Source organism: Hemitrygon akajei, chromosome 2 (assembly GCF_048418815.1).
Source record: "Hemitrygon akajei chromosome 2, sHemAka1.3, whole genome shotgun sequence".
Lineage (NCBI taxonomy): Eukaryota > Metazoa > Chordata > Chondrichthyes > Myliobatiformes > Dasyatidae > Hemitrygon > Hemitrygon akajei.
In genome coordinates this window covers 168,323,989-168,337,586 of record NC_133125.1, presented here as the reverse complement: position 1 = coordinate 168,337,586, position 13,598 = coordinate 168,323,989, and the positions used below count along the sequence as shown (strand labels likewise).

Here is a 13,598-nt window from a genome sequence, read left to right as displayed (position 1 = left end):
GGCAATGATGCAGCTGCTCAGGACGCTCTCAATACAACCCCTGTAGAATGATGAGGATGGGGGGTGGGAGATGGACTTTCCTCAGCCTTCGCAGAATGTAGAGACGCTGCTGGGCTTTATTTGCTTTGGAGCTGGTGTTGAGGGACCAGGTGAGATTCTCCGTCAGGTGAACACAAAGAAATTTGGTGCTCTTTACGAACTCTACCGAGGAGCCATCGATGTTCAGCGGGGAGTGGTCGCTCCGTGCCCTCCTGAAGTCACCAACCATCTCTTTTGTTTTGTTCACATTAAGAGACAGGTTGTTGGCTCTGCACCAGTCCGTTAGCCGCATCATCTTTATTGTGCAAGAAGTCCTCACAAACCTGTTACAACTGCAGGATAAAAATTGCCGATGAGCTGGGTGTTACACGGCATGAACACTTTACATCTTCTGCTCAATAGGCGAGGTGAGAAGGAAGAATAACTGGGATGGGAGGGGAGTCCTTGATTGTTTCACGTTATGAGGCCGCGTACCAAGTTAGAACCCATTCGCCTTTCAACTCGCGCGCCTTCGGGATGGGGGGGGGGGGGGGGGGAAACGGGGACACTGGGTGGAGTTTAGACTCGAGCAGAACGTACGAAATACACACGATATTCCCTGCAGCTGCAGAAAGCCCCACTACCCGCTGCACCTCCGCGATCATCCGGTTGTTGCTGGAAAACATCAATCAAATTCTGCTTGTAAGGCGAGGGTTCGAAGACCAAACCAGGGCAAAGAGTGGCAGGTGTCAGTCACGGCCCCGCCCCAACCCTGGTATCTATAACCAGACAGCGGGAGGAGGGAGTGATTGCATTTCGAACACAGCACCGTACATGTCGTTAATTCGTTTGCAAAATTTATAATTATTTTGGAAAGTTTCAAAAAGTCTCACTATGTGCTTGGCGAGAGCGTACACCGAGCGACCGGGAATGGCCCCCGTCTCCTACACCAAGGACCAGCCTCTGATCTTCAACTTCGAGCCCATCATCGAGCCGAAACCCAAAGCCCCAGGCAAGAAGCGGAGGCGGCGAGTTCTCTACCCCGTTCACCCGGTAAGGCTGATGTCCGTCTTACTGGAGAGATGTCAAGTTTATAATTCAGTGAGCGACTGAGTATAATCGTGAGACAACCTCGGACTAAGAAAAGAGAAAAAAATTAAACTGGTGGAGGAACTCAACGGGGCAGACCGCATCTGTGGAGGGAAACGAACGGTCGACGATTCCGGAGAGACGAGACCAAATCAAGGGTCTCGACCCGAAACGTCGACTGTCCACCATTTGAATAGTTGAGAGATAGAAAGAGAGAAAATTGACTGACAGACAGGTAAATAGATAGGTGTGTGTGTGTGAGAGAGAGAGAGAGAGAGAGAGAGAGAGAGAGAGAGAGAGAGAGAGAGAGAGAGAGAGAGAGAGAGAGAGAGAGAGAGAGAGAGAGAGAGAGAGAGAGAGAGAGAGAGAGAGACGTTTTACAGGATAAAATATTGATGTTGAATTAGCCCATTCCGCCAAACAAGTCTTCTCCGACATTCCATCATGGCTGATTTAATATCCCTTTCAAATCGTTAACGTTGAGGTCTATTTTAGTTGTGGATTGTAGTGGATTATCTGTACAGACACTTTCTACACGAGCGTTAATGGTGCCCTGAACACAAAGCTTGATCTCACAACAGATGTGTAGAACCAAGAACCAATAGACTAGAGACCTGAGTGATGACGTTTTCAGGCCGAGGGTGGTCAGTGTCTGGCAAGAGCTGCAGAGGAAGTGGTTTTGACTGAGTCCAGTAACTCAGTTTCCCGAAACATGGGTATTGTTCAAGATGGCTGCATTACATTGACATGTTGTGATTGGTGAACTTAATGCCGAGCATGTGGAAACTTTGGACAGAGTTCAGAAGAGGTTTACTAAGATGCTGCCTGGAGTCCAAAGAATAGTAATATATATCAATGGCATATAGAATTCAACATAGATTAGATGGTGGTGATTAGCATAGTGATTAGCATAATGCTACCGTAGTGCCAGAGACCCTGGTACAATTCTCGCCGCTGTCTGTGAAGAGTTTGTACCTTCTTCCTGTGACTGTGTGGGATTCCTTTGGGTGTTCCGATTTCCTCCTAGATTCCAAAGACCAATGGGTTAGTAAGTTAGTTGGTCACATGCGCATAATTGGGTAGTGTGGCCTCATTGGCTGTAAGGGCCTGTTACCCTCCTGTACTTTCAAGATCTATCTTATGTCTCCCACATAACACTGTAAATGGCAATTCCAACTCCTTGTCTAAAAAAAAATCAGTGACATCCCACATTACTTTGCTCCGATCAACTTATACCCTCTCATATCATCGATTAAATTCCTGGGAAAAAATGTCGTTGCTGCCCAAACTATCTATGCCTCTGATCACCTTGTACACCTCTATCAAGTTGTCCCTCATCCTCCTTCACTCCAAAGGGAAAAGACCTTGGTCACTGAACCTTTCCTCATTAGTCATTCTCTCTAACCCAGGCAACACACTGGTAAATCTCCTGTGCTTCTTCTCTTAAAGCTTCCATGGTCATGGTGATAAGCAGAGGTTGAACAAAATTATTTGTTTTTGAAATCATCAGATGTTCGGGGAAAACCTGATGGAAGTTTATTAAAAAAATGAGAGGCATAGATAAGGTATATTGCCAGATAGTTATCCACAGGGTATCAATACTAAAGGGCACAGTTTTAAGGTGAGGGGGAAAATTTTTAAGGGGATGTACAGGATGTTTCAAAGTTAATTTATCATCAAAGTCCATATATGTCGGCACACCCTGAGATTCCGTGTTTTGCAGACTTGTACAGAAAGATAAAGAAATACAATGCAAAGCTATACACAAGCCAAGACAGACAACCAATGTGCAAAAGAAGACAAATTGAACAAATAATAAAAAGAAAATAAATAATACTAAGAACGAGTTGTAGAGTTAATTGACAGTGCAACCGTAGGTTCTGAAGTCAGTTCAGCGTTAAGGTGAGCGAAATTACCCACCTTGGTTCAGATGGTTGTTGGGTAATTACTGCTGCTGAACCTGGTGGTGTGGGACCTAAAGCTCTTGTACCTCCTGCCCAAGGGCCTCAGGTCCCCCACCACCAGGGTCAGGTACAGTTCCCATCCCCACACAGAATGGTGGGTGTCTGGAATGTAATGCCGGGGTAAAGGTGGAAGTAGGTTATTCAAGAAGCTGTTAGATAGACACATGAAAATGCAGAGAGTGGAAGGAAATGGATGAGGTGCAGGCAGATGGGATCTGTTTAACTTGGTATTGTGTGCACAGGGCTTGTTCCTGTTCTCTAATTTAGTTTATTGGTTTATTATTGTAACAAGTCCCAAGGTCAGTGAAAAGCTTTGTTTTTAAATATCAATTAAGATGATTTCATCTCTACCATGTTTCTTCTGCATGCTTTTAAAATTGAAATTAGTGTTTGAAATGAATGACAATACTCTCAGCTCTAACATCTGCTGCTCTTCTCTGTTAGGTCAGGAAGGTTCCTGCTCAGACTGACGTGGCAAAGAGACTGTTCCTCATCTTCCTCTCCGTGGTCATCCTACAAGTGTACTGTGCGATCGAGGATGAGCCCGGCCTCAGGCCGGTGGAGGCGAGTAGATCCAGTGACCAGGCTTGGTCTGGTGACATCTTCTCGACTGCGTCTACAGCCACTGAAGCTCACTGCATCCACCGGCTTGTGTGGAGAGACCTGTGGGAGACCCTCTTTGCCCTGCAATGCCCCATTGAGTATTCCCAGCTGGGCATGTGAAATGGAACCAGTCCATGTGGACTACCCTACCAGTATGAGTCACTGGACTAAAACACATTCAGTCTCGCCCAGCTATGGTTTTGTACACGTAACATGCGTGTCAGTTTGTCTGATGTTGAATCATTGAATGTTGATTGGTGTAAAATGCAACTCTGATGTGCATTACCTGATAAAAGGATATCCCTGTGCACTGGCAAATGACACAGCTGCTTTTGCTGGCCAAACTCACTCCTAACTCACTGGGACTCTGGTTCTCACACTCTCTCCATTATCCCCAAATCCACACAAATCTCTGGCTGCTTCAGAACTTGCATTGTGTTCAGCACAGACAACACAGCGATAAAATCCACTCATACTTTCTGTTTTTGCTTTATAGCATTCAGTGTGTGTTTTATCAGTTAATTGTTAATTTACAGGATCATGCTAAATATGTTGATCATTTAAATCATTTTTCTATTATTTAATTGCACTATATTTAATATATTTATTAGACCTATGTACACTATTTCGCCTTGTGTTTGTAAGGCGTATTAAACCCTGACTTGCTCAGGAAGATATTCACTGTGAACTGACTTCACAAGTTTGGTGAGCAAGTGTGCCTTTGTAACAGAGAATGTGGACAGATGATACCACATGTGCAAATGAGCTGTGAACAATTTCATTACAATAAAGCAGAGACTTCATTCAAATTGCCACGTCCTCAGTCAAGTCAAGTCAAGTCAAGTCAAGTCAACTTTTATTGTCATTTCGACCATAACAGTGCATAGTAAAAATGAGACAATGTTTTTCGGGACCATGGTGTTACACGACACAGTACAAAAAACTAGACTGAACTACATAATAAAAAAAACACAGAGAAAGCTACACTAGAGTACAGACCTACACTGGACTGCATAAAGTGTACAAAAACAGTGCAGGCATTACAATAAATAATAAACAGGACAGTAGGGCAAGGTGTCAGTCCAGGCTTCAGGTATTGAGGAGTCTGATAGCTTGGGAGAAGAAACTGTTACATAGTCTGGTCATGAGTTCATTATGGGGGAAAAGCATTACCATGTCTTCATTCCTGGGGAATAAATACAGGAGAAATGTACCCTCAGTTGTACACCTGTATACCTGCTCGATAATGCAAACATCAAATCAGCAAGTCACGTGTCAGTAACTCAATGCATGCTGGCATGGTCAAGAGGGTCAGCTGTTGCTCAGATCAAACATCATAATGGGGAAGAAATGTGATCTAAGTGACTTTGACTGTGGAATTATTGTTGGTGCCAGAGTGGGTAGTTTGAGTATCTCAGAAACTGGTGATCCCCTGAGCTTTTCACACACAACACTCTCTGTACTTTACAGGTAATGGTGCGAAAAACAAAAAACATCCAGTGAGTGACAGTTCTGTGGGCAAAAGCACCTTGTTGATGAGAGAGGTCAGAGGAGAACGTTCAGACCAGTTCAAGCTGACAGGAAGGTGACAGTATCTGGTATATAGATGCATTACAACAGTGTTGTGCAGAAGAGCATCTCTGAATGTACAACATGTCGAACCTTGAAGTGGAGGGGCTACAGCAGCTGACACAGAACATACTGTATACTCAGTGGCCACATTCCTACGTACAGGTTGTACCTATTAAAATGGCCACACAGGATACATATGATGATATGGATGAGGAGCGAAAAAATCATAAACTCCTACAGCATAGACACAGGCCATTCGGCTCAACCAACATGTGCCAACCAACATCCCACCAAAGCTAGACTTATTTGCCAAGTTTTTTCTCATATCCATCTGTGAACCCTCCAAAAGCTGGTGAAACATAGTTAATGAACCAGCCTGAACCACTTCCTTCAACAGCTCGTTCCACATAAAGACATATTGGACAGAGACTGCTGCTCTATGCACAGCTCATCTGATTGTCATCTCAATGGTACACTTCAGCCTACCCGCTGTAGCTTTCCAACACCACTATCAGAAAACCAATCTCACTAAAAGCAAAGATTCTGTTTCTGCCAGTCTTTGAGGAAAACAAAGACTGACAACTGTCTGAGAAGCAAATTGTGCCTCATCTGTGTTAAATGGATGATAGCTTATTTTTAAACAGTCCAGATTCCTCCACAGGAGAAACCAACTCCACATTAATTCTGCCGTGTCACAGCTCATGATCTCTGAATCTACCCTGCTGTGGCCATTGCAGTTTATTTGCCCTTCTGCACTTTCTCTGTGACGGTGACACTATCTCCTGCAGAACTGGTTTTCGGAATGCTCCCTGGATGTACTTGTGTTTCACGTGATCTGTTGAGATGGCACAGTACACAAATAGTTTTCACTCTATCTCAGTATATGTGGCAATATTACACTTAGAATACTGCTCTGTGTTTCAGTGCAGTCCTTTCTTGCTCTTTAATCACTAGCAGATGCATGTCTGGTCCGTTCAACCTTCTCTCTTTAGAAAGTAATCTTTTCTTCCTACCAACGTACATGACCATACATTTCCCTTCACTGAATTCCACTTGCCACTGCTTTGCAGAATCTTCTGATCTGACCAAGCCCTTCTCCTTCCTCAACAATGGCTGCATCTTCACCTACCTTTGTATCATCTGTAAACTTTGCCACAGAGCCATAAATTCCATCATCCAGATCAGTGAGGGCTAATGTGAAAAGAAATGGACCCCAAGCAGACCCTGTGTGACACCAGTAGTCACCAGCAACCAATCAGAAAGTGGCCTTTTACTGTATTCCCACTCTTTGCTTCCACCAATCTTCAGTCAATCTTCTGTCTAGTAGCTTTCCTACAACCTCATGGGCACTTTTCTTGTTTAGTAGCCTCGTGTGTGGTACCTTATCAAAGGCTTTCGGAATCTGGAGCCAGACAACAAGCATGAGAAGGACTAAGCAGGTCAGGCAGCATCTACAAAAGGAAATGAACAGTCGAGCCCCTTCATCTGGACTGCATTCCCACACCGATACATCCATCTTCAGCTACCACTAATCAGAAAGTAAAGCTAAATATAAATGAGTGGAACAGCACCTTGTATTCCCTTGGGTAGAACCCTGTGGAACAAGTTATAGGATGAGACAGTGCAGGTTTGCACTTTATTCCTTGGAACGTAGGCGATGAGAGGATGAGCTTACAGAGAAGTATCAAATTATGAAATTGAATACACAGTCTTTTTTCTCCGAGAGGGGAATCTAAAAACTACAGAGTCTAGGTTTAGGGTGAGAGCTGAAAGATTTAAAAGGGACTTGAGGGTCAATTCATCTCACATAGGTTGGTGTACTTATGAACAAGCTGTCTGAGGAAGTAGTTGTGGCAGGAACAATAACAATTGTCCAGGGATTTCAGTAAGTACACAGACCAGAGATTTTTGTTTAGAGAATTGAGCCAAATGGGTCGAGCTTTCCTCCTACATGATCCTTTATTTGCCTCTCCTCCATGTCTCTTAGATGCCACTAATGTGTCTGCCTCCCTACTAACCCTGGCAGTGTCCCCTGGGGGTCTACAATTGGTAATCCCCTGGCCCTACTCTCTATATATATGTAGTCACGTGATTACTGACATCAAGGCGACATTCTCTACGGAGTAGGACGACAGGAAGGAGATTGCATAGTGACATGGCGTCATGGCAACAACCTTCCCCTGAAAGACAGCTGAAGAAAAAACCCAGTCATTGTCTTCAGGAAGAGGGTGGTGCACGTGATCCTGTCTACATCAGCGGTGGGAATTTGAGATGGTTGAGAGCTTCAAGTTCCAATATCATAAATAACCATGTGAATGTCACAGCCATGGAAGCTCACTGATGTTTCTACTTCCACAGGGAGCTAAAGAAATTTGCACAACCCCTTTGATTTTTTGCAATTGTTGTCAATGCACCATCAGAAGAATTCTGTCTGGATGCAAAATGCCCTGGTATGCCATCTTCTTCTTTACACATGACCATAACAAACTGCAGAGTGCTGTGGACACAGCTCAGCCTGTCACAGGAACCAGCCTCCTCTTGATGGACTCTGTCTACACTTCTCACTGCCTTAAGAGTTTCTGTGTCCTGCCAGTGAGCACGTGGATTTCATCTGGGTGCTCTGGTTTCCCACCACTGTCAAAATAAACACCAGTTAGCAGGCCAGCTGGACTTTGTAAATACTACAGTAATGAGGTTAGGATTAAATAGGTGTGTTGCTGGGCCGTGAAGCTTGTTGGGCCAAAAGAGCTTGTTCCACACTGTATCTCTGAATAAAAATATAAAATTATTGTCCACCTCATTGTCAGCTGTGTGTTTGTAAGGAACTTGTTTGGTGAAAGTGTTACAGGGCTTGAGAAGAGGGAGTCTGATAGAGGAGGACAGAAGAAAGAAAAGGGGGGACAAGCACCAGGGGGAGGCAATGGGTAGGCAAGGAGATAATTTGAGAGAGGGCAAAGGTGATGGGGAATGGTGATGGAGTAAGGGGGCATTATCCAAGTTCAAGAATTTAATGTTCATTAATGGAGCCACCCAGACAGAATATAAAGTGTTGTTCCTCCAAGCTAAATGTGGCCTTGTCGTGACAGCCGAAGAGGCCATGGATACAGGTATCGAAATGGGAATGGAAAGTGGAATTAAAATGAGAGGCCACTGGGAGATCCCTACCCTGAAGAAGTTTAAAACCACCCTTTGATGGGAGTTCAGTGAAACCCTCTCAAACCCTTTTTACACACCTGTCTTTGTAAATGACCTGAATAGTGGGAAGTTCACATCTGCAGATGCACTGGGCTGTCCGCACCACTCTCTGTAGAGTCCTGTGATTCGGGGAGGTACAGTTCCCATACCAGGTGGTGATGCAGCCAGTCAGGGTGCTCTCAATTGTGCCCCGCTTGAAAGTTCTTAGGATTTGGGGGCCCATTCCAAACTTCTTCAACTGCATGCGCTGAAAGAGGCACTGTATTATTTTTTTCACCACACATCTGGTATGGACAGACCATGTGAGGTCCACTGTGATGGTTATGCCGAGGAACTTAAAGCTGTTTACCCTCTAAACCCCTGATCCATTGATGTCAATAGGGGTTAGCTTGTCTCCATTCCTCCTGCAGTCCACCAACAAGCTCCTTTGTTTTTGCAACATTGATGTAGAGGTTTTCTTGACACCCTTGTGTCATGTTGATGACTTCTTCCTCGTAGGCTGCCTCAGTATTATTTGAGGTAAGGCCAATCAGTGTCGTGTCATCAGCAAATTCAATTAGCAGTTTGGAGCTGTGTGTGGCGACACAGGCATGTGTGTACAGAGAGAAAAGGAGGGGGCTTAGTACACAGCCCTGAGGGGCACCTGTGCTAAGGGTCAGAGGGGCAAAGGTGAGGAAGACCACTCTTACCACCTGCCGGCGATCTGACAGCAAGTCCAGGATCCAGCTGCACAAGGCAGGGTGAAGGTCGAGATCTTCGAGATCTGGAGGGAACTATATTGTTGAATGTTGAACTGTAGTCTCACATAAGCATCCTTCTTCTCCACATGTGTAAGGATGGTGTATAGAGCTGTGCCTATTATGTATCTGTTGATGGGTTGTGTCAGTAGGTAAATTGTAGGGGTTCCAATGTGGGTGGTAGCAAGCTGCAGATGTAGTCCTTGACCAGCTTCTCAAAGCATTTGCTTATTATTGATGTGAGTGTGACAGGATACTAGTCTGTACTCGGTGCAATTTAGAAGGATGAGGGAGGATTTCATTGAAATCTTTTGAATGTTGAAAGAGCTTCATAGAGTAGATGTGGAAAGGATGTTTCCCATGGTAGGGGAGTCTAGGACAAGAGGGCACAACCTCAGGATAGAGGGGCGTCCATTTAAAATAAAGATGTGCATACTTTTCTTTAGCCAGAGGATGTGGAACTTTATTTTACCACAGACAGATGTTGAAGCCATGTCGTTGGGTGTATTTAAGGCGGAGGTTCGCTGATTCTTGATTGGACACGGCATCAAATGTTACGGGTAGTACGGTGAGGAGGGGAAAAATGATCAGGTGTAATTGAATGGTGGGATAGACTCGATCAGCCAAATGGCCTGATTCTGCCCCCATGCCTTTTGTCGGCTGCTTCCAGGTCCTGCATAACAGACCCTTAAACGCGAAGTCAAAATCAAAGTGGAGTTCATTGTCACCTGCCCAGGTACAATGAAAACATTACCTGCAGCAGCATCACCGGCGCAGAACATCAGATAAACAGCATTTGCAAGAATATCATAAACATAAGAGATGTGCCAAAGACAAGAGCACAATTACTCTTGAATCTTTCTAAATAAAATGCCAAGTTCTGGTGTCACCGTGTATGTAAGAAGGGCAGGTATCAATGGTTCTGTATAAATAAATCATCTGACTCTACAACACTAATTTCTCTTTAAACCTTTCTCCCCCATTCACAATTACCCACGTGAGCCAATCTGCCTTCCACCCCGCGCGCCTTCGGAATGCTGGGGTAAATCGGGACTCCCGAGGGAGATCAGGCTCGAGCAGACCGTCTACTACCCACTACCCGCTGCGCCTCCCCGATCATCCTGTTGATGCCGGAAAACATCAATCAAATTCTGCTTGTAAAGGCGAGGGTTCGAACACCCAATCAGGGCAGAGAGTGGTAGGTGCCATCCACGGCCCCGCCCCAACCCTGGTATCTATAACCAGACAGCGGGAGGTGGGAGTGATTGCATTTCGAACACAGCACCGTGCGTGTCGTTAATTCGTTTGGAAATTTTATAATTATTTTGGAAAGTTTAAAAAAAGTCTCAGTATGTGCTTGGCGAGAGGGTACACCGAGCGACCGGGAATGGCGCCCGTCTCCTACACCGAAAACCAGCCTCTGATCTTCAACTTCGAGCCCATCACCGAGCCAAAACCCAAAGTCCCAGGCAAGAAGCGCAGGCGGCGAGTTCTCTACCCCGTTCACCCGGTAAGGCTGATGTCCGTCTTACTGGAGAGATGTCAAGGTTATAATTCAGTGAGCGACTGCGTGTAATCGTGAGACAATCTCGGACTAAGAGAAACTGGTGGAGGAACTCAGCAGGTCAGGCAGCATCTGTGGAGGGAAACGAACAGTCGACCATTCCGGCGAGACGAGACCAAATCTGGGGTCTCGACCCGAAATATGCACTGTCCATCGTGTGAATGGTTTGAGAGATCTGTATGCACGATAGAGGTGGAGAGAGAGAATATTGATAGACATAATTAAACTTGTGTTTGTGTGTGTTTGTGTGTGTGTGTGAGAGAGAGAGAGAGAGAGAGGGGTTTTAGAGCGTAAAATATTGTTGCTGCATTATACATTCGGCCCATCGAGTCGTCTCCGCAATTCCATCACAGCTGATTTATTATCCCTCTCCAGTCTTAAAACGTTGAAGTCTATTTTAGTTGCTAATAACAGTGGATTATTTGTGCAGACACTTTGTACACGAGAGATAATGATATCCTGTACACAGACCGTAATCTCACAACAAATTGATAGAACCAAGAACCAATAGAATAGAGACCTGAGAGGTAACGTTTTCACCCCGAGGGTGTTCAGTGTATGGAAGGAGATTCCAGAGGAAGTGGTTATGTCTGTTCACGAAACGAGGGTATTGTGCAAAATGGCTGCGTGACGTGACCATTTTGTAACTGGTGATCTTCACGCAAAAAATCTCGACGCTTATGTTGGAACTCTGGTTCAGGAGCCTGATGGTTGCAGGGTAATAACTGCTGCTGAACCTGCTGGTGTGGGGCCCAAAGCTCTTGTACCTCCTGCCTGGGATTCCTGGGTCCCTCACTCCCAGATTCAGGCACAGCTCCCATCTCCACACAGACTAATGGCTACCTGGAGCCAAATCTCAGGAGTAAATGAGGAAATAGATATGATAGTTGTTCAAGAGGCCATTAGATAGGTACATCGGTGAAGAGCTTTCTTTTTAAATGTCAATTAAGATAATTTCATCTCTACCATTTTTTGCCTGCATCCTCTTTAAGATTGTCATTAGTTTCAAAAATTAACTTAAATGCTAACATCTGCTTCTCTTCCCTGTTAGGTCAGGAAGGTTCCTGCTCAAACTGACGTGGCAAAGAGACTGTTTCTCATCTTCCTCTCCGCGGTCATCCTACAAGTGTACTGTGCGATCGAGGATGAGCCCGGCCTCAGTCCGGTGGAGGCGAGCAGGCCCAGTGACCAGGCTTGGTCTGGTGACATCTTCTTCTCGACTGCGTCTACAGCCACTGAAGCTCACTGCATCCATCGGCTTGTGTGGAGAGACCTGTGGGAGACCTTCTTTGTCCTGCGATGCCCCATTGAATATTCCCAGCTGGGCATGTGAAATGGAGCCAAGCTACGTGTAACGATACCCCAAAAGTATGAGGCCATGGACTAAAACATATTCAGTCACGCCCTGCCATGGTTTTGTAAAAGTAACATGGGTTTATTTGTCTGATATTTAGTCATTAATGTTGATTAATGTAAGGTGCAGTTCTGATGTCTGTCATCTGATAAATGATATCTGCTTATGTTGACGGGTCTCCCACCAGAACTCTTTGGGATACTGGGTCCCACACTCATTCCGTTTTCCCCAAACCCCACGAATCTCTGGCTGTTTCACAACAGGCTGCTGGGCTGGTAGAAGCAGATGTAACAGAGGTTTTTAGTCAGAGCATGAATGTGCTGGGACTGGAGAGACATCTCAGACATTGTGGGCCGAATGGCCTTTTCCTGTACTGTTCTGTTCTATATTTTATGTTCTGAGCTCACCTTCGTTACCAGTCCTCCAGAGCCCTATTCCTGAACTACACTGACTTGCGTTCTCTCTCTGTCTGTGCTGCCTGACCCATTGAATCATCCAGTCACTCGACACAGAAACAGACCTTTCAGCCCACTGAGCCTGTTCTGGCAATTAACCAGCAATTTACAATCCCATTCTCTCCATATTCAAATCAGCTCTCCCCCTCCTACTCCTCACCCATACGCACACTTAGCGGCGATCAATATTCTTTGGATTTGGGTGTAAACTGCAGCAACCGAGGGAGCCCATGCGGTCACAGGAACAGTTTACAATCTCCACACACAGACAGCACCCAAAGTTGGGATCGAACCGAGGTCTCTGGGGCTGTGAGACAATGGCTCTACTGGCAGCAGCACTGTGCCTCCCTGAGCTGAGTATTTAAAAACACTGATTACAGGAATAGTCTAATTGCACCCAACAAAACATTATTTGCCTATCACCCACTTTAAATCATGTTGTCCTTCCCAAATTCTTACAGCTCTTTCAGGTGATAAAATCCACTCATACTTTGTGTTTTTCCTTTACATCATTCAGTGTATTATATCAGTTATTTGTTAATTTACAGGATCATGTTAAATATATCGATCATTTTAATTATTTTTCTATTATTTAATTACACTATATTTAATTAATTTATTAGACTTATGTACACTATTTTGCCTTGTGTTTGTAAGACCTGTTAAACCCTGACTTGCACATGAAGATAATTCACTGTGAACTGACTTCACCAGTTCAGTGAGGAAGTGTGCCTTTGTAACAGAGAATGTGGACAGACACTGTCACATGTACAAATGTTCTATGAACAACTACAATAAAGCAGAGACTTTATTCAAATTGCCATTGTGGGGATAAAGATGTTACCATGTCTTCATTTGTGTGTTTCCAGGGGAATAAATACAGGAGAAATATAAACTCAGTTGTACACCTGTATAGCTGCTCGATAATGCAATTATCAAATCAGCCAGTCACGTGTCAGTAACTCAATGCACAAAGCATGCAGACATGGTCAAGAGGCTCAGCAGCTGTTTAGACCAAACATCATAACGGGGAAGAAATGTGAACTA

General features: G+C 44.8%; 2 protein-coding genes across 2 annotated transcripts; both read left to right on the top strand.

Annotated features, from left to right (window-relative positions):
• The first annotated feature begins 829 nt into the window (after positions 1–829).
• LOC140721386 (radiation-inducible immediate-early gene IEX-1-like) lies at positions 830–3,794 on the top strand. The gene is made up of 2 exons (XM_073036233.1): positions 830–1,071; positions 3,516–3,794. The coding sequence occupies exons 1-2, from the start codon at positions 913–915 to the stop codon at positions 3,792–3,794; spliced, it is 438 nt and encodes a 145-aa protein (XP_072892334.1). The 5' UTR covers positions 830–912.
• A 6,646-nt stretch (positions 3,795–10,440) lies between these two features.
• LOC140737961 (radiation-inducible immediate-early gene IEX-1-like) lies at positions 10,441–13,368 on the top strand. Its single transcript, XM_073064857.1, has 2 exons — positions 10,441–10,688; positions 11,794–13,368. The coding sequence occupies exons 1-2, from the start codon at positions 10,530–10,532 to the stop codon at positions 12,073–12,075; spliced, it is 441 nt and encodes a 146-aa protein (XP_072920958.1). The 5' UTR covers positions 10,441–10,529; the 3' UTR covers positions 12,076–13,368.
• The last annotated feature ends 230 nt before the right edge of the window (positions 13,369–13,598 follow it).

Coding starts and splice junctions, on each gene's coding strand:
- LOC140737961 (XM_073064857.1), top strand. CDS start 10,530: ATGTGCTTGGCGAGAGGGTACACCGAGCGACCGGGAATGGCGCCCGTC. Junction 10,689..11,793: donor TTCTCTACCCCGTTCACCCG/GTAAGGCTGATG, acceptor CTTCCCTGTTAG/GTCAGGAAGGTTCCTGCTCA.
- LOC140721386 (XM_073036233.1), top strand. CDS start 913: ATGTGCTTGGCGAGAGCGTACACCGAGCGACCGGGAATGGCCCCCGTC. Junction 1,072..3,515: donor TTCTCTACCCCGTTCACCCG/GTAAGGCTGATG, acceptor CTTCTCTGTTAG/GTCAGGAAGGTTCCTGCTCA.